The sequence below is a fragment of the Anabrus simplex genome, chromosome 1 (assembly GCF_040414725.1).
Source record: "Anabrus simplex isolate iqAnaSimp1 chromosome 1, ASM4041472v1, whole genome shotgun sequence".
NCBI lineage: Eukaryota > Metazoa > Arthropoda > Insecta > Orthoptera > Tettigoniidae > Anabrus > Anabrus simplex.
The window spans coordinates 1,173,254,865-1,173,276,199 of NC_090265.1; the positions used below are offsets into that span (position 1 = coordinate 1,173,254,865).

A 21,335-nucleotide genomic window follows, 5' to 3' on the forward strand; every position below is an offset into this window, starting at 1 on the left:
ATATTGACCATTTACCGTATGTCATCTTTTTCTTCAAGGAAGCTATTTTTAAACTCAAGATGTTTTATACGGCACATAACATTTGTTGGTTACTTCAAGTGTATTCTTATGCTTATCTGTTTGTAATGTGTGTTTAATCTAATTTCTTCTTAATTTATGTATTGTATGACTTGAGGACGGTTCCAAGTGAATCGAAACAGGTACTTGACTATTACACTTGTATAAATTACTGTGTGGAGTGTCGATTGGTGGAGCATCCATCGAACAATACCTATACAAAAAGTCATTCATCAACACGGAAATGACAATAATTAATTATGTCGTTAACGTTTGCATCTATTATGGGGTCTTGTTGTGCGAGAGCGAAAAGGGGCTGAGTCTGGATATTTACGAGGGTCGAGTCATAAGTCATGGCAACTGCATTTTTCTCGCGAGCAGGAGACAGCACGGAAAATCTATGATTAACATTTGGAAATATAGGGGCATGTACTTACGCACAGTGCCTGAAGACAAATTCTGACTTAAGGAGATTCTCGTAGGAAAGTGACAGAACACAGGCCATTGGTAAACATTGTTGTATTATAATATAGACAGCAAATACACAAGACTACGTACAAAGGACAGGTCTCCACTGGTTACAGACCTTCTAAATAACCACCTAAGGTTTCCGCTGTGCGTTGCCAGCGGTGGGGTAGGCGCTGGACGGCCTAGGTGAGGCAAATCGGCAGTTGATACTCTACCCCGTTTGAACGTCTCCACCCACCTCGCCACTGTTCTACAGGGCATGGCATGCACACCTAATGTTTCCGCATCTCTGCATAGCATTGGCGTGCATTTCTGCAGCGGAGAACAGCTATTTTAATATACGATCGTTGCTCCTGCTTGTTGACTTCCATTTTGTGACGCTCTCACTTACACAATGAACTTGGGGGCATGCTTAGACCCACACTGTTCTTTACATACACCATCTAGTGGCTTCATACGCAAGTAAATAGCGTACGTTTCCAAATGCATATCTTAGATTTTTCGTGTTGTCTCCTATTCGCGAGAAAAAAATAGTTGCCATGACTTATGACTCGACCTACGTATAATCATGAGGCACAGAATATGAATGAATAAGAAAGGTTTATGGTAAGAAGTAATGTGAACAATGACACGAAATTATATATTACAAAGAAAAAAAGACCTTCATTTGGCACTGAAACGTCGGATGTGAACTTGAATATGAGACGCCTCAATGGCAGAGCCACGTTAGCTACATGATTCTGCCCTTCGGAAGATGGTGGTTTCGAATCCCACCGTTAACAGCCTTGAAAATGAATTTATATGATTTCCCACTTTCCCACCAGGCAAATGGCGGGGCTTTACCTTAATTAAGACCATTTTAATGGGAAATTCGCCATTAGTTTTTGTTCTTTTAAAATACAGGCTAAGTTTAATTATTCTTTATAAGTTTCGTCAAATTAGGCAATTTACAGTTATAGGGAATATAGAGTAAATTTTATTAAAAATAAATACAAATTTCACGATCTGGGCGAATTCCACGCAATTGTCCTGATTCATGTTCATTTTGAACTTGAAGATGTTTCATTTCTCTTATTGTACATCATTGGTCTAGCTTCAGCATAAGGTGCTGCTTCGAAATGTTCAGAGATCTATCCCCGGCTCTGCCATGAAGTTAAGACTAGTTTGAGCATCTTGAGCTGATTATTACAAGTAATAAATTTCATTATATAGATTCCAACTTGTACGTTTGGGAAGTTCCACTTTTCCACCACTTTAAAATCTTACGATTTTCTTAGATTACAATAACATTAATTTATTTTTAAAAAATGGTTGGTTCGTATTTCGTTTTCCATGGGAAAACATCTTCAGCCGTGATCCTGAATGATAGTTAAAATATACACAAAAACACAAGTAACATAGGTAAAACACAATATTAAAAACAACTTGTCCATCACTAAATAAAAGGTTTAAATGTATAAAGAGTAAATGTTTTTCTCTTCGTTGTCACTGTTTGGCACCTCTTGATGTAAAAGATGCGTTCATGAAAGCCATTTGAAAACTGTCCTAAAATAAAGAGTCTTAACATTTCATACATACACACATTATCATCATAGACTGTTATGCCTTTCAGCGTTCAGTCTGCAAGCCTCTGAGAATTTACTAAACGTCGCCACAATCCTCGATTTGCAACTAGTGTTGTGGCCTCATTTAGTTCTATACCTCTTATCTTGAAATCGTTAGAAACCGAGTCTAACCATCGTCGTCTTGGTCTACCTCTACTTCTCTTACCCTCCATCTTAACATTTCTCAATAAATAATTAAAACAATAGTGTGTAGCTATGCAAGTTCTTGTAACATTCAACCTCGATGTGATGGAAAGAGGAATTTTCTTGCCAGATGAATTGGACTAGGCCTAACTGTGTTCAAGATGGAAAGCAACTTTCTGTGTTGTGGCTGCGTCCAAATCATCTGACACCCCTCACGGCTGACTACTACAACTACTACTACTACTGCTACTAAAATGTTTTCATTCAACCCTTGAAGGGGGAGGCAGGCCTCTTAGACGGTGACGCCGTCTATTAGGCTAGGAGATATGTTTCGGTGAAGGAGATGCTCGGAAAAGGTGAGGGGTTGGCGGCCGTGGCCTATACTAGAAAAGGTCCCGGCATTCGCCTTAGTGCAGGAGAATGGAAAACCACAAAAAACCATTCTCAGGACAGCCGACGGTTGGGGCCAGCCGTGAGGTCCAGCCCTGTCCTATCTCCCGAATGTAGAGGCGTAAAGCCACGGTAGAGCCGTGGCTACCCCACCTCTGCTCGGTTGGCCGGTCAGAGTGCAGATCTGTTGGACTACGGACCAACCGCGGCCAGGCGGCTGACTCACACCGGATCTCCTATTGCGCTCAATGCTGCTTTCCTCCTAGATCTGATTTTATTCAGCCTCGTGAGGATAAATAAGGAGTAATATTGCCCCAAGTGATAGTGACCCGGTTTAAATTCGTTTGACCACGAAGCATCTGCCACCTAACCGAAGCATGGTTGTTAGCTCATAGTATTTATGAGGATTACGCTCTTCAACACACTGCCCGCCTGGTGGCCATGATCGTTAAGGCGCTGAAGTCTAAAAACGGTCTAACACCGAGGTTAGCCGGTTCGAGTCCCGTTGGTCGAAAAAATTTTCACCATCAGAATGTTGGCCGGCAGGGTAGGGGAGGAGGTGGTATACAATTTCTAATCACTAGATTGCGTGCCAAAAGCCTGGATTAAATTCCAAACCTCTCCGCAGTGCTCATATGGAGTGAGGGCATATGACGCTGTTGATGGTGATTCGTCCGTCGGATGGGGACGTTAAGCCTTGAGCAGACCCCTTGGTGCTATTCGACAGGAGTAGGCTATGTGCCGGCACCGGGTTTCACCCTCTCCCTACTATCATATATCACGTCATTCATTTCATCTCTCATTAACTCCTCTGATGAGGTTGACGTCAGGAAGGGCATCCGGTCATAAAAAAACCGCCACGACGAATTCATCTCACCTCATACCCGACCCCGTAGGGAAACGGGACAAGGGTTGGACGCTCTTCAACACACTCATTGCTTGAAGACCCGACATTAGTTGTTGACTGTCAGGCGAAACTTCAGATACTACAGTAAAATTAATTCTAATCGAGAACAATCCTTGAATGCGTGTAGTGCAGGTATCATCATCCTCTTTTCTACGATGGTCTCATTTCTCTCTAGAATTTGGCAGCCGATGATGGTTATAGCTTATTTTTGGATGAGGTCTGATATGAATATGTTAAAAACAACTTCATCAAGGTAGTGCTATAAATATCAATATTCTCTCATCACTCTTCAGTGGCTGCAGATTCATATTCCACAACGAAATATTTTACTCAAGTGTTTACGGGTTGAAAAATCGACTATCGGGATTAATTTTTCGACTTTAATGCATGATTATAAAAGATGTGTGAGTGAACTCTGGATATCTGATGTGTAAGATGGATATAACAGACATAAAAGTCGGGAGAATGACTGCAGGTACAAACAGGTATAAAGTACAGTGATATAAAGATTAAAATAAGGTTCCTCGCTGTCGTCCTTCCTATCCGACTTCCCTTGATCAACTCTCGTTTTCTTCCTACACCGATGGTGTTGCAAGGTGTAGGAAGTCGACTTTCACGGGTTTCATGACCCCCACCCACCCTCACCCTCTCCTGTTTCTTTGACGATACGTTCATTCTTGAAGGTTCAGACCTATTCCTTTTCAACTCGTATTAGGCCCGGTTTCATCAACGTGGGTTAAATATACTCTAACCCAGGGTTTGTTAACTTAGGGTTAATATGTTAACTCGTACTTACGAGTCACGGGTCTCACCAAGCTATTTCGGCAGAGGGTTAGTTAATACCGTATTAACCCTCGCCGGAAACAGCTGCCGTACTGATCAAGGAGGCAGTGACTAAAAATCAGAGATTATGAACACAGTTCTTGCGCGGTTCTTTTATTTCTCGCACGGTATTTCGTTTTCTTCCTCAGTTCCGTGGTAGATATTATTCTTTCGTGGTCGTAATAGAACTGATTGCAGTGATCGGAAAATGGAAGAAGTTCAGAAGAGAAATAGGCCACCGAGTACCAAAGCATTATAGAAAAGGAGGACACATGGAAAAAAATTAACAGGGGAATTTAACAGCGTTGCCCATGTTTCAGGCCATGTTGCAACTATATAATAAATTTTGAGGTTAGAATCACTGATTACTTGACAATTGACAAAAATAATCCTTGTTGTCACCGACCATTTTGTGCAAAGACCCTGTGGTATAAAACGAACATTTTATCTTATCATCATCATCATCATCATCATCATCATCATCATCATCATCACAAGTGTTTTATTTGTCTTGTCAATTTTTGTTAAATCCTTTAGCTGAAGATGTTCCATAATTGGATCGAAACATATTCTATTCAGTATTTTACTCAGAGATTAAGATGGATTATGTAAATAATAAACTAGCTATAAGGAACTGGCAAGTACTGGAAGGTGGGAATCTCCTTGTAACACAACCTTAGTTACTTGGATGTAAATACATTGCTAGGTTTCACCCCATCATTTGAATTCCTCCAGACAGCAACCTTTCCATTCGATCCGAGGAGATTGTATTTGCTTTCATCGGCAAAAAATTACTGCTTTCCAAAAGTCAAAATCTTTTTCTATATGCTTCTTAACGAAGCTCAACTTTTCTTCCTATGAATCTTCCTAACAACTGGTTGGTTGCTAGCTATTCTCCTATGCCTGTTACTTTTCCTTAGGATAAGTCGAATAGTTTTTGGATGTGCTCTCTTGTTAGTATGTTCCTTAGCCATCAGAGCAAGTTTCGGAACACTAATCACTAGATTTTTCTTCACTTGTCGTACTATCCAACGCACCTCCCTGAAGTTGAAAATGTTTCTCCTTCTCACTTCGTCTGTATTTGTAACGCTGCATGTACTTTTATATATATTTATAACGTACTGTAGAGTTGTATGATTCCTGTTTGTAATTTTACTAATTTGTCGTAGTGATTTATCTCTCTTCCAATGAAAAATTATCAGTTCCATTTCTTCTTTCGAAAATTACCCTCTCTGATGCCCCATGATAGCACCGGAAGCTGTACTTCATAACCCTCCACAACAAATTGAATGTGTTGTCGAAACACAAACATACAGTATTTATAGTGCCCTCTTAACTATCCATCAAGAACTGTATGAGTTTCATTTTGACGTGCCCAAGCAACATATCGGCAAAGAATTTGTTATATCTTGGTAAATTCAAGTACATTATATGCTAACTAGCCCGTGATGACATAATAAATCAATAAATACCTTATTGTTCCACACATAAAATGCGAAAATATAAATACTGTCCACATTATAATTCATAAAAAAGCATGCAGGGCGTACTAGTTTTAGTGACGTACGAGTTTCACTTTGACTCACTGTAGGTACAGAAGATGACAATTGCATACGCGCTAGACCGAGATGGTGAGGAACAGCACCTGATCAGTCAGATCTAGAGGAAGACATCATCATGCCTGGAACATAAAATGCGACATGACGGTCTGATGATCGATCATCGAGGTACTAGAGGGTAAAATACCTGAAAAACGTCTTTGTGGAAGGCCAATAAACACAGTTAAAAACAATTTCTTCACTCGTACAATAAATGTCTGGCGAACTGTGAAGAGGCTCAAGTCATAGGCGACAAACCACTCGGAAGATAGAATACTCATCATCAACTACAGTGCTGTAGATGCACTGCGGTGTCTATACCGACATGTAATTGTAATTAATTCGTATTTAATTTATTATTTTGGTGTAGGTTTGAGAAGAGAACGATCACAGCTCACTTGTTTGGTCTGTCTGTTAAGTCTTCAGCCCGGAGACTGGTTGAATCCACAAACCGACAAAACGCACCACCAAAGGTAATGCGGTTACAGGGAAGCCGCAAAAATCGATGATGGTACCATAATGAGACGTAAAACGTAAGATGATGAGTGAGGTATTTGCTCTCCATACTGATATTCGCCTCACGAAAGTGACGAAAATCCACTTGTAGGTTGGCCAGGAATGTACTCTTAACCAATTTATTTTTTAAATGGCATTACTTAACGTTATCGTGGTTCTCTCACCAGTCATAATTTCATAAACGAGTGGGGAATCGAATTCGAGCTAAAACTATCAAGGAACCCAAGGACGGGGAATTCTAGGAGATAATGTTGAGACTAGGTATTCAGTTAAGAAAACAAGATGATGATAATTTAGAAAAATTGGTCCAGAAGAAGAAATGGCTCAAGGATAAGAAAAGAAGGAGAATGAGTTCGTTGTTATCGACGACGAGGAATGTTCATTATTACAATTAATTACTCACCTCCCGAGCGATGGTAGACTCGTTTCCCTCAAACACCCAGTCGTCACACTTCACCGTGCTGTTCATATTGAACATTTCCGCAGGACAGCTGTCACCATCCTCAAAGCTGGCGTTGCGGTTTATTAGTTCGTAACGATGACACCTCAGAGGAAGCTTGTCCCCTGAACGTGTCTCCATGGGTACCGCATTCTCCAGCCACGCAGGCCGGAACTCTTCCCCCGTGTCCCCGCATTCTGGAATACGGCACCTGGAATACAAAATGAACTGATGGGCCAGGAGAACAAGATAATTTTATATGGAAAATAATAAATACACTACATAATCATAAGGCATTACTGGTTCATAATAATAGGCCAAAGACGTGGTAGAGCGTTATTGGATAGTAAGGCTTCGTGGACTAATAGGAAGTAGCATGAAATTCAGTATGGAGTAGCATTTGATAACATCTTTCTTTTAAGTTTGTGCAAGGCAGGCTGACAGAGGAAGAATGTAATGTGACTAACTTTGGTAAGAGTTTAGAATCATTGTAGTCGCTCCAATATTAATACAGTATAACCTCCATTATCCGAAACAATTTAAATACGATTGGAGAAAAAATAAGGTTATCTACCCTGGAAAAGTTCTTGGAATGAACATTTTGACGGGATTTTTTAATTGAGGACGACACTGAGAAAGACGAAAACCTTGTGAACGTAAAGAGATCAACAAAGATGAATTAAGTGAATGGGTAAATGGTGATGACTCGGAACTCGATTTCAATGACCAAGACATTATTGACATGGCACTCCATGAATCACACGACAACAATGCAGCAGACGACGAACATGATGACATAGCAGAAAACACCAGCCATGACATCGCAAACGAGATATTCAATGTCTTCGAGATAAGAGTTATAAATTCAGTGTGGGTTGGTAAAATTGGCTGCATAGAATACGAGTTTTCTCACAAAATTTCTAAAATATTTTTAGACAGCATTACACACAGCACTGTCTTCCTTGCTAGAGAATCACTGATGATGACCGACAAGTTCAAATATCTTGGATCAGTCATCACAACTGATGGTAATATCGATGCAGATGTCAAGTACCGCATCAGTGTTGGTTGTTTGAAATGGCGGTCTCGTACAGGCATTCTGTGTCTAAGCGGATGCCAGACAAATTAAAGGGCAAGGTGTACAAAACCACTATCCGACCTGCCCTCATCTACGGCTCCGAATGTTGGGCAAGGCAGAAAAAGCATGACCATCGAATGCATGTCACTGAGATGCGGATATTGCGGTGGTTGGCGGGCGTCACTCTGCATGATAAAGTGCGCAATGAGCATGTGCGAGGAACCTTTGAAGTTGTGCCCATCAGCGACAAGATGGAGGAAAAACAGCTCCGCTGGTATGGTCACGTCAGAAGAAGACATGAACACAATTTAGTACAGAAAGCTCATGCTATCGAAGAGCCGAAGAGAGGACGAGGGCGTCCTAAGGAAACATGGAAACGAACTGCTGAGGCTGCCTTAAACAAAAGTGAAGTGCCACTAGATCTGGTACAAGAACGCCGGACACATTCTCTAAGATTCAGACGAGCCGATCCTAAGTGAGCTCGAGAGTGCTCGTTTTATGGGTACAGATACGGCCAGGAAAGAAGAATACAGCATCACGATTCGTCGAAAGATGTGACGAAGCAAGCCTTTTGACGTTCTGCTGATGAAACGATGGCGTGCCATAGCGTCTAGCAAACGATGTGAAAAGGAAAAACAAAATAAAATAGATGTTTTTAGAAAAATATAGTACGGCCTACTGTATATTTACAGTACATGCTCTATCGAACATCGTTTAGTTTTGTAAATGCAGTAGCCTACTATATTGTGTATTGTCTTCATTTTTTCCCATCTAATCCTTCGATTCTTAACCTTTCAATTATGATCAGAAATGTTGATTATTCGAAACCTCTTCCCCTCCCCCGCCCCACTTTGTTTCGGTTAACAGAGGTTCTATTCTACGTTTATTTTAGCAGTGTAGTTTTTGGATGAATGCTTTTAGTAGTGTTACTTTTCAAGTAACAAAATGTTTTCATTACGGAGTGCTATGCTACGTATTCGTCTGTCAAGGAGTATCGGTTTCAATTCATTCACTCATTTCCTGGCGTCAAAAACCTTCGCGCAATAGCAGAACATTCGGTAAGTTACATCGAACATCCAACAGAATGAGATTCGCTAATAGTCTGCGAGGGAAAATGGATTGTGTTGCGATTGACCTGTCTAAGGCATTTGATAGGGTGGATCATGGAAGACTACTGTCCGACTCGTTGGCTGAACGGTCAGCGTACTGGCCTTCGGTTCAGAGGGTCCCGGGTTCGATTCCCGGCCGGGTCGGGGATTTTAACCTTAATTGGTTAATTCCAATGGCACGGGGGCTGGGTGTATGTGTTGTCTTCATCATCATTTCATCCTCATCACGACGCGCAGGTCGCCTACGGGAGTCAAATAGAAAGACCTGCACCTGGCGAGCCGAACCCGTCCTGGCATATCCCGGCACTAAAAGCCATACGACATTTTTTTCATGGGAGACTACTGAAAAAAATTAGCGCAATTCAACTACAAAAAAGAGTGATAGAATGGGTGGCTATATTTCTAGAAAATAGATCTCAAAGAATTATAGTAGGTGAAGCTTTATCTGACTCTGTAATAATTAATAGGGGAATTCCTCAAGGTAGTATTATTGGACCCTTATGTTTTCTTAAATATATAAATGATATCAGTAAAGAAGTAGAATCAGAGATTGGGATTTTTGCGGATTATGTTATTCTATACAGAGTAATAAATAAGTTACGTGATTGTGAGCAACTGCAAAATGACCTCGATAATGTTGTGAGATGGACAGTACGCAATGGTATAATGATAAACGGGGTTAAAAGTCAATTTATGAGTTTCACAAATACGAATAGTCCTCTCATTTTTAATTACTGCATTGATGGGGTGAAAATTCCTTATAGGAATCATTGTAAGTACCTAGATGTTAGTATAAGGAAAGATCTTCATTCGGGTAATCACATAAATGGGACTGTAAACAAAGGGTACAGATCTCTGCACATGGTTATGAGGGTATTTAGGGGCTGTAATAAGGATGTAAAAGAGAGGGCATATAAGTCTCTGGTAAGACCCCAACTAGAGTATGCTTCCAATGTATGGGACACTCACCTGAATTACTTGATTAAATAAGTGGAAATATCTAAATAAAAGCAGCTCGATTTGTTCTGGGTGATTTCCCACAAAGGAGTAGCGTTAAAAAATGTTGCAAGTTTGGAATGGGAAGACTTGGGAGAAAGGAGACGAGCTTCTCGACTAAGTGGTATGTTCCGAGCTGTCAGTGGAGAGATGGCGTGGAATGACATTAGTAGATGAATAAGTTTGAGTGGTGTGTTTAAAAGTAGGAAGGATCACAATACGAAGATAAAGTTGGAATTCAAGAGGACAAATTGTGGCAAATATTCGTTTATGGGAAGGGAGTTAGGGATTGGAATAACTCACCAAGGGAGATGTTCAATAAATTTTCAATGTCTTTGAAATCATTTAAGAAAATGCTAGGTAAACAACAGATAGGGAATCTGCCACCTGGGCGACTGCCCTAAATGCAGATCTGTAGTGATTGACTGAACCTGTTTAGAAGGCGCTAAACGTGTTTGAGGATTGAGAGACGTTAATTTAAAAATCTCCTTTAATGTAACATAAGTATTTTCTTAGTTTCACCAGAAATAGCTTTTTATGACTGTTTTTGACGATAGGGGCGCGCAGATATGGCGCGCATTTTATCAGCCAGCAGATGAGTGTCTAAGCGGCAACTTGCCATGGCTTGAGAGGTGCTGCTACTCAGACATAAAATATTGTACAAGCTGGAGGACAGGAAGTATTACAAGTATCAAGGCATTTCGTTCGTCGGCATTCCAGGCAATGAGTAAATAATATTACTGGTTTTACTTCCCACTATCTATTTTTTTACGGTTTTCGAAGAAGCCGAGGCCATAATTTTGTCCTGAAGGAGTTATTTTATATGCCAGTAATTCTATTTACTTGGGGGTGACCTAACTGAACATCTTCAAGTACAGCCGGACTGAGTCAGGATTGAACCTGCAAACTTGAGCTCAGCGTCCTACCGTCTCAGCTACTCAACCCGGCTAGGGACCACGTGTGCATTCTTCGGTAGATAATGAAAATGATGAAAATCAGTATAGTCTGACATCACAAAAGTGGGATTAGGACTAGACAGTTCCCTCACAGCGACTTACAGTGTGAACGCTGAGAGATATAGAGTTCAATCGAAGGAGAGCTTTGTAACATTCAAAAACGAAAGAAAAAAAAATCCGTGGCCCATTCGAGTGTTGTCTAGATACACGGCCTGTCGATGATAATAATAATAATAATAATAATAATAATAATAATAATAATAATAATAATAATAATAATAATAATCATCATCATCATCATCATCATCATATGGCCTGAGCTCCCAGGTGCAGGCATTTTGATTTGGTGCCATTTTTGCTACTTAAGTGTCAATTTAGACGTTCTGTTTTACTCTACCAGATGGCACGGAAACTGATATCTTCTGGGCGATCTACGGCTAAGTTTTAATTAATGTTGTCGGGGAAACACCAAATATCTCAGCACAGATCTTCAACATGCCGACATCGTATGAGATCGCCCTTCAATAATCCAACTCCTGCCAGGTTTGAACCCGCGATCTTGAGATCCAGAAGCCGACTCGCCTGTCGATGTTGGAGTGTCATGTCATTAGCGAGATGACGCATTGTCTTAAGTGTCCGAGTTCAAATTTTATCTAATCAAACATCTCGTAAGACAGAACGAACCCTGCTTCAGCACTCAGATCAAGACTGAAATCCTTAGAGAATCGGAAACCGAATCCCGACACTGTGGATGAAGGCAGAGATGCTACTCCAACATCACGGGACTGGTATTTCAACAAAGGCTACGGATTTTCCAAAGACTTTAAAACTAATATACGTGGGTTGATTTCAGAAAGGCATTACAGACTTCAAACTTGGCAACTAACCATTTCGATCGTAATGCGATAAGAATAAAATGTACCGTACTAAAGAACAATCGTACAGTTGACGTAACTGGATGGCGAGTTGGCTACTAGGTACGGGTCGTGTTCCTGATAGGGAAATAGTAGGTTAAAACCTCACCGCCCTTAAGATGGTTTGCCATTTCTACACCAGCCAACGTTAACTGAGACCATGCCGCTACCTTCCCAGTCCCTACCTCAGCATGATCGAAAACCTAACTGTGTCCGAGCGACATTAGGCACCAATTTAAAAATTCGCCATCCCGGAGACTCTTCAAATCTGTAGCAATTGAAGGGAAGTTTAAAAAATAAAATTAGTATTGATTATTGGAGTACATTCAACTGACATCACCAGGATAAGGAGTCCGCCTCCGTAGCGTAACGGTTAGTGTTATTAGCTGCCGTCCTCGGGGGCCCGGGTTCGATTCCCGCTACTGCCAGAAATTTAAGAACGGCAGGAGAGCTGGTGCGTGGATCAAATGGTACACGCAGCTCACCTCCAACGGGGGTGTGCCTGCAAAGAGCTGCACCACCTCGGAACGAGGACACCTAGTTTACTTACTACCAGGAAAAGGACATTCACTTTCCAAACAATTTATCCAATTCTCTGTAAATCAGTGCACAAATTCATACCTGTCATTAATTACACTGTTTCCCTACTTTATACATGTAAAAAAAAGTCCATTTCCAGACCGAATAAGTTGGCTGCGGTTAGGGTCGCGTAGCTTGCAACTGGGAGATGGTGGGCTCGAATTCCACCATCAGCAACCCTGAATATGGTTTTCTGTAAGTTTTCATTTCACGACAAGCAGATGCTGTGTTAGTGCGTGGTAAAACCACTAGGAATAAATAACACATTTGTATTGAAATATCATCTGTGAATCGTATAGCTTTTGAATTTAAATGGTACCATATCGTTTCGAGTAGCCATTCAATATCGAAGGCAAAATCTCGCAGACGAGGCAACATACGCAAATATTAAAAGATAAGCCTATCTCCGCCGCACGTTTCAATTACAGGAAGCTTCAAATCAATCAATCATAATTGATTTCTGAGGTAGGTAACATGAAATTTAATTTAGAAAAGAGACGGCTACCTACATATTAAAAGGCACGTGAGATACGGCAGGAGGAACTCTTTATTACAACACAGGTCATTCAGATAACACAAACAACTGCAGATAATCTCAGTTGTTTGTGGGGTCGCTGGAACCATCCTGACTCGTTAGCGACTTACTGGGTTCGATTACTGGCCGAGTTGAGCAATGTAAATATTAAACGATTAATTTTCTTGACTCTGGGAATGGGTGTGTTCTGTAATTTACACACCACACAGAACACTATCCTCCACCACACTAATACGCATATTTCTATGTACGGCAGACGCCACCCATCCTTGTCGGAGGGCCTGTCTTACAACAGCTGCACCAGGCTAGCAGTAGCCACATGAAATTATTAATTACCGACACTAGCTTTTAGTTATCGGTTCATACGCGAGGAAATTAAGTTTGTGGCAATTTACAGAACAGATTATTACTGAAAATTGTACTAATATGCGTTTTATATATGTCAGCAACGTTAGAACATGTTCGCTTCTGTTGAAACACGTTGAATATTTTCACGAAGAAGGGAGAAGGTGTGTAGAGGAACGATCAATCCCGAGGAAATCGTTGAGAGTGGGAATATAACACCACGCTTGGCATGAAACACTGGTATTGGCGCTTCCAATGGCATACCACTATAGTCTCTGAAGTCTGAAGACAACATGTGTGGCGCAAGAGTTACCGCAATACGGGTTTAAGGAAATTCAATTCTAAGAGTGAAGTAACAATCAGAACAGACAAACTCTCGCAGTCAACGCACATGTGAAGATGTTAAAGAGTATGTCAAGCTCCAATGGCTATGCCTGTTACTCGGCGAATAGAAGAAAAGGATTACCAAACACGACCGCTATTGTTAGCAAGTAGCCAACAATGGACCTGGCGTGGTATCAGTGGCCCTCGTTGAACTCGTTGTTCGTTTCTCTCTGGCTGAAAGAAGGAATTCTCGAGGATAATAATGTTATTTCTCAGCTTCTCCTTAAAGAATTGAAATAAAACGAAGGGCAGGGAAATTTTGGGTGTCTCTAATATTGTCAAGTTTAATGAAAACTGGATGAGCAATATGTTTAAAGTACTCAAGACAGACAGACAGACAGACAGACAGACAGACAGACAGACAGACAGACAGACAGACAGACAGACAGACAGACAGACAGACAGACAGACAGACAGACAGACAGACTAAGCTTTCAAAAATGACGGATATCGTTTTCACAGCATGTGTACTATCATTTCAAGATTGCGACAAAAACAAGGCGAATGTGTGGATATATATTAGTATCATATATATATATATATCGGCAGCCCTGAAGATGGTTTTCAGTGGTTTCCCATTTTCACACCAGGCAAATGCTGGGGCTGTACCTTAATTAAGGTCACGGCCGCTTCCTTCCAACTCCTAGGCCTTTCCTATCCCATCGTCGCCATAAGACCTATCTGTGTCGGTGCGACATAAAGCCGCTAGAAAAAATATATTATATATTATATATTATATATTATATATTATATATTATATATTATATATTATATATTATGCCTTTGCTGGCGGGACCTAGTGTTTACAGTGCACTATGTCTTCTGGTATCGGCTAGAGCAATTTTGTTACTTTCATTGATCTGTCTCAGCTTTATCCTTGGCTTTGACAATATGAAAGTGACTGAGGTATGAGTGATGCTAGTAATGCCATTCCATCTGCAGCCAGTCCCCGCTATGAATGGTGTGAAGATATTGCTCATAGGGTCAGTTGGTGCATGCATTTCAGTGGGCTTGGCAGACTGATATGTAATAGCAACTTCTGGCTTGGTGAGGAAAGCAACGGGAAACTACCTCACTCCTCATTTCCCTAGTACGCCTCTTCAGTGATGCCTAGGCCATCTATAACAGCTGATGGCGGAGCTGTTGAGGATCCAACCAGCCTTCGGGCTGAGGACTAAACATACATACACATATATTATATATATATATTATATTAGTAATATTATTTGGGGTTTCGGCCGTGGATTTACAGCTGGATGCCCTACCTAATTCCACATGATGTTTCAGGTGAAAATGTCACCCAAGTATCCACCAAGATTCGAAACACAGCCGTTTAAATGGAAGGCCAGCAGCTAGTCATATAGCCTTCACCGCCATTGAGTTTATTTTTCATGTACCTATTAATGTCTTCGATCATTTCTACAAATCAGTATTAGAACATCCAGATAGAGTTGGATATGTAGTCAAAATCGTGGGTAGCTCTGTAAGGTATGTGCTCATCTCAGGTTTCCAGGGCTGTAAGATTTAATCCCAAATCGGTTGGCATCAACAAGGTGATTTTGTTCCATAACATTTCTCTTTTAAGTCTGACACTAGCTAATCGACGGTTACGAGTATCATTTCATTTACACTCTTCATCGCCTTTTTGTTTCTATCTCGTCCCTCTCATTCTTCGAACTGCCTGGATACTTTATTTATGTATTTATACACACATACATACATTATCATTAAAGACTGTTATGCCTTTCAGCGTTCAGTCTGCAAGCCTCTGTGAATTTACTAAACGTCGCCACAAACCCCGATTTGCAGCTAGCGCTGTGGCCTCAATTACTTCTATATCTCTTATCTTCAAATCGTTAGAAACTGAGTCTAACCATCGTCGTCTTGGTCTCCCTCTACTTCTCTTACCCTCCATAACAGAGTCCATTATTCTCCTAGGTAACCTATCTCCTCCATCCGCCTCACATGACCCCACCACCGAAGCCGGTTTATGCGTACAGCTTCATCCATCGAGTTCATTCCTAACTTAGCCTTTATCACCTCATTCCAAGTACCCTCCTGCCATTGTTCCCACATGTTTGTACCAGCAATCATTCTCGCTAATTTCATGCCTATTACTTCTAACTTATGAATAAGATATCCTGAGTACACCCAGTTTTCGCTCCCGTAAAGAAAAGTTAGTCTGAAAACAGACCGATGTAAAGATAGTTTCGTCTGGGAGCTGACTTCGTTCTTACAGAATACTGTTGAACGCAACTGCGAGCGCACTGCATTAGCTTTACGACACATTGATTCAATCTCACTTACTATATTACCAGCCTGGGAGAACACATAACCTAAATATTTGAAATTATCGACCTGTTCTAGCTTTGTATCACCAATCTGACATTCGATTCTGTTGAATTTCTTACCTACTGACATCAATTTAGTCTCCGAAAGGCTAATTTTCATACCATACTCATTACACCTATTTTCAAGTTCCAAGATGTTAGACTGCAGGCTTTCAGCACAGTCTGCCATTAAGACCAAGTCGTCAGCATAGGCCAAACTGCTTACTACATTTCCACCTAACTGAATCCCTCCCTGCCATTTCATACCTTTCAGCAGATGATCAATGTAAACTACGAACAGCAAAGGTGAGAGATTACAGCGTTGTCTAACACCTGTAAGTACCCTGAACCAAGAACTCGTTCTACCATCAATTCTCACTGCAGCCCAATTGTCAACATAAATGCCTTTGATTGATTTTAATAATCTACCTTTAATTCCATAGTCCACCAGTATGGCGAACATCTTTTCCTATCATATGCTTTCTCTAGATCTACGAAACATAAACACAACTGCCTATTCCTCTCGTAGCATTTTTCAATTATCTGGCGCATACTGAAAATCTTATCCTGAAAGCCCCTCTGTGGTCTGAAACCACACTGGTTTTCATCCAACTTCCTCTCAACTACCGATCGCACCCTCCCTTCCAAGATGCCAGGGAATACCTTGCTTGGTACACTAATCAATGAGATACCTCGATAGTTGTTGCAGTCCTTCCTGTTCCTTTGCTTGTAGATAGGTGCAATAACTGCTTTTGTCCAATCTGAAGGTACCTTACCAACACTTCATGTTAATCTTACTACTCTATGAAGCCATTTCATCCCTGCCTTCCCACTATACTTCACCATTTCAGGTCTAATTTCATCTATTCCTGCTACCTTATGACAATGGAGTTTATTTACCATCCTTTCCACTTCCTGAAGTGTAATTTCACCAACACCATTTTCCTCCTCCCTATGAGCTTGGCTGTTCGCAACACCACCAGGAAGATTTCCTTTTACGTTGAGAAGCTGTTCAAAATATTCCCTCCACCTCTCCAGTGATTCCCTGGGATCTATTATGAGTTCACCTGAATTACTCAAAACACTGTTAATCTCCTTTTTCCCTCCCTTCCTAAGATTCTTTATTACTGTCCAGAAAGGTTTCCCTGCTGCCTGACCTAGCCTTTCCAGGTTATTACCAAAATCTTCCCACGACTTCTTTTTGGATTCAACAACTATTTGTTTCGCTCTGTTTCTTTCATCTACGTACAGAACCCTGTCTGCCTCCGCCCTTGTTTGGAGTCATTTCTGATAAGTGTTCTTTTTACGTTTACAGGCTGCTCTCACTTCATCATTCCTCCAAGATGTTCGCCTTTTCCCATCTTTACACACAGTTGTTCCTAGGCATTCCCTTGCTGTTTCTATTAAAGCATCCCTGTATACCACCCATTCACTTTCTATATCCTGAACCTGCTTACTGTCTACTGTTCGAAACTTCTCACAAATCATATCCATGTACTTCTGTCTAATTTCCTCGTCCTGGAGATTTTCTACCCTTATTCGTTTGCAGACAGATTTCACTTTCTCTACCTTAGGCCTAGAGATACTTAATTCACTACAGATCAGATAGTGGTCTGTATCATCGAAAAATCCCTGGAAAACTCGTACATTCCTAACAGATTTCCTGAATTCGAAGTCGATTAAGATATAGTCTATTATGGATCTGGTACCCCTAGCCTCCCACGTGTAGCGGTGAATAGCCTTATGCTTGAAGAATGTATTCGTAACATATAAACCCATACTAGCACAGAAGTCCAGCAAACGCTTCCCATTCCCATTAGCTTCCATATCTTCCCCACATTTACCAATCACCCTTTCGTATCCTTCAGTTCTATTTCCAACTCTCGCATTGAAATCGCCCATTAGCACTATTCTATCATTGCTGTTGAACCTGACCACGATGTCACTCAATACTTCGTAAAACTTGTCAACTTGATCCTCAACTGCACCCTCACATGGTGAATACACTGAGACAATTCTCGTTCTAATTCCTCCCACTGACAAATCTACCCACATCATTCGCTCATTTACGTGCCTTACAGAAACTATGTTGCGTGCAATGGTATTTCTGATAAAGAGCCCTTCACGAACTAGGACGTGACTACAGTAACCCACACCATGAACCATCGTATTTATTTATTTATTTATTTATTTATTTATTTATTTATTTATTTATTTATTTATTTATTTATTTATTTATTTATTTATTTAGTTAGTTAGTTGGATACTTGCACGGTCGTTGTCCCTCTACCATACAAGCATTAATCATTATTCTTTGTACGTTGATGGCAAAGGAAAAAGTACATGGAATGGAACCATTTCTTTCCTTACATTAGTACTAACCTTCGGTTGTTTACAGCCATATAATTTGTCTCTAAGGGTCTTTGTGATGTCTTCTTAATTTGATATACCGAATGATATGCTGTACATTAACGGAATCTGAATGAATTCTAGACATCTTCGTAGAATACAGCACGAGCGAGCTACGTAGCGGAGATTATAATGGCGTGTTCGGTTTTCCCTACGGACGTCGTTCGGTTTTTCGTCAGGAAGTCGAGAAAACTTATAAAGACTTCCACTTCTGATTCACTTAAGCCTACACCAGAAATAAGTACCACGTTACCTGCTGGGTGCAAAAGCAGCCGGGTACGGGGTTAACCACTATGTCCTCCTTAATATTATGGAGGGTGGGGATGGTGAAAATTTTCATCTTTCTTTCCTCCTTTCCGCCTTGGAAGATTGGACGGACATGGACGGAAGGAAGAAGTAAGAATTATTCCTGGTACGAACAGGTGGGATATCCACAATGAAGAGATAAAGGTGAAATTAGGGACGAACATAGTGGATGAAGCTGTGCTTTGAATAGGTTTAGATGGTGGAGTCATGTGATGTGAATGAAGCTTCAAACTATGTACAGTAGTAGGATAACATTAGTAGGAGATTTCGTTCGAAAGACACATTTGTAGCCTTCTCTTGATGACTAATGTAGTTTCTCTCGAAGCCAGTAATGCAAGCTTGTAAATGTTGCACAATAAGTTAACTACCGGTACATAATCCGTGAAAGTTGGCATTGGTTTTTGCCAAGCCTCTCTTCTGACATTTAGAGACCTAAGCAATACTAGCAGAGTAATGAGAAAAGTTGCCAGGCAACACACTCGGCTGTGGGAGAAGTAACACTTACTGGGTACTAATAAACCAACTAAATAAGCCGTTTAAATCATGTAAACACCGGGCGAGTTGGCCGTGCGCGTAGAGGCGCGCGGCTGTGAGCTTGCATCCGGGAGATAGTAGGTTCGAGTCCCACTATCGGCAGCCCTGAAGATGGCTTTCCGTGGTTTCCCATTTTCACACCAGGCAAATGCTGGGGCTGTGCCTTAATTAAGGCCACGGCCGCTTCCTTCCAACTCCTAGGCCTTTCCTATCCCACCGTCGCCATAAGACCTATCTGTGTCGGTGCGACGTAAAGCCCCTAGAAAAAAAAGAAATAAAAAATAAATCATGTGATAATCTATCATAAGTTATTTAAATTTTACTTGGAATCCTAACCACAAGGAATGGCTAAACATGCATTGATTGGGGCTTGAACCACGGCTACCGGAGAAGCCACAATCAGAACGGCCACAGAATTCGAAGATGCAGTCTCCGAACAGTATAGCTAGCTTTCCTGCCTACTCATCTAACGTCTGTGCTATGGTTAATAGGCTCCTAGAATTCGCCTTGAAGCAGGAGTAACAGGTGATTCACACTCACTCATGTTTGTTACTGGTTCTACGATAAGATAGCTCCTCAGCAGTCCTCATAATTTCCGGGTCCACACCTTTCAGATTTAAATATTTTAAAAAAAAGTTCGTAACAGAGCCATAGTTCGAACCAGGAGCCTCATGGATAGCAACTTGCTACAGTACCGCAGTGGCGGCAGTTTTATTAACATGAGAGTTGGTTGTCAGTCTCGAGGGGTGTGGGGGAGCTATTCAAAACAATGCCTTTACGTCTGACCAGTTAAAGCAACATGGTCAGGCACCAGTTAGCCAATAAACCAGTGGAGGAATTATTTTCTTTTGTTTAGGAATGTCATAAACATCAATAAAACTGAATATTTACAATGAGGCTTACAAACCGATGATACAATCAGCATATAAGGTCATCCTCTGGCCAAGACTACACAATTTAAATACTTCTGTTCGCTTATCACTTGGGATGGAGAGACGTTACTACTATAGGCACGCGAGCAGAAGTTAAATGCTGCGTGGCGCCAAGTCATCGGTGTGCTATGTCATGATAATAAAATACCTAACCATCTGAAAGGGAAAGTATGGTTGCCCAGTGGCCCTATATGGCTCAGAATTTTGACCAATATTCACAAAGCACGAGCCGTATAACGGAGATGAAAATTTTGCATTGGTCCATAGGCGTGACAAGGCTAGACTGCATCAAGAATGATACGGAAATAGATGGAAATGACAACCATTACAAATGCAATTCGGGAAGTTCGGGTCAGGTGGGAAGGTAAAGTCACTAAAAGTGACCAATCAATCAATCAATCAATCAATCAATCAATCAATCAATCAATCAATCAATCAATCAATCAATCAATCAATCAAATGGCGTATGACTGTTAGTGCCGGGAGTGTCCGAGGATATGTTCGGCTCGCCAGGTACAGGTCTTTTGATTTGACGGCCGTAGGCGACCTGCGCATCGTGATACGGGTGAAATGGTGATGAGACGACACATACACCCAATCCCCGTGCCAAGGGAATTAACCAATGACAGTTAAAATTCCCGACCCTGCCGGGAATCGAACCCGGGACCCCTGTGATCAAAGGCCAGCACGCTAACCATTTAGCCATGAAGCCGGACAATCAATCAATCAATCAATCAATCAATCAATCAATCAATCAATCAATCAATCAATCAATCAATCAATCAATCAATCAATCAATATTTAGGGCTGTCGCCCAGGTGGCAGATACCCTTCAGTTGTTTACCTGCCGGGCTGAATGGCTCAGACGGTTGAGGCGCTGGCCTTCCGACTCCAACTTGGCAGGTTCGATCATGGCTCAGTCCGGTGGTCTTTGAAGGTACTCAAATACGTCAGCCTTACGTCGATAGATTTACTGGCACGTA

The 21,335-nt window shown here is 41.2% G+C and overlaps 1 protein-coding gene across 1 annotated transcript in view; it reads right to left on the reverse strand.

Annotated features, from left to right (window-relative positions):
- LOC136877260 (organic cation transporter protein) overlaps positions 1–21,335 on the reverse strand; it is a 265,111-nt gene that overhangs the window by 68,480 nt on the left and 175,296 nt on the right. The window contains exon 2 of the mRNA XM_067151141.2: positions 6,910–7,156. Coding sequence (XP_067007242.1) covers positions 6,910–7,156 — 247 coding nt within the window. The remainder of the gene's footprint in view (positions 1–6,909; positions 7,157–21,335) is intronic.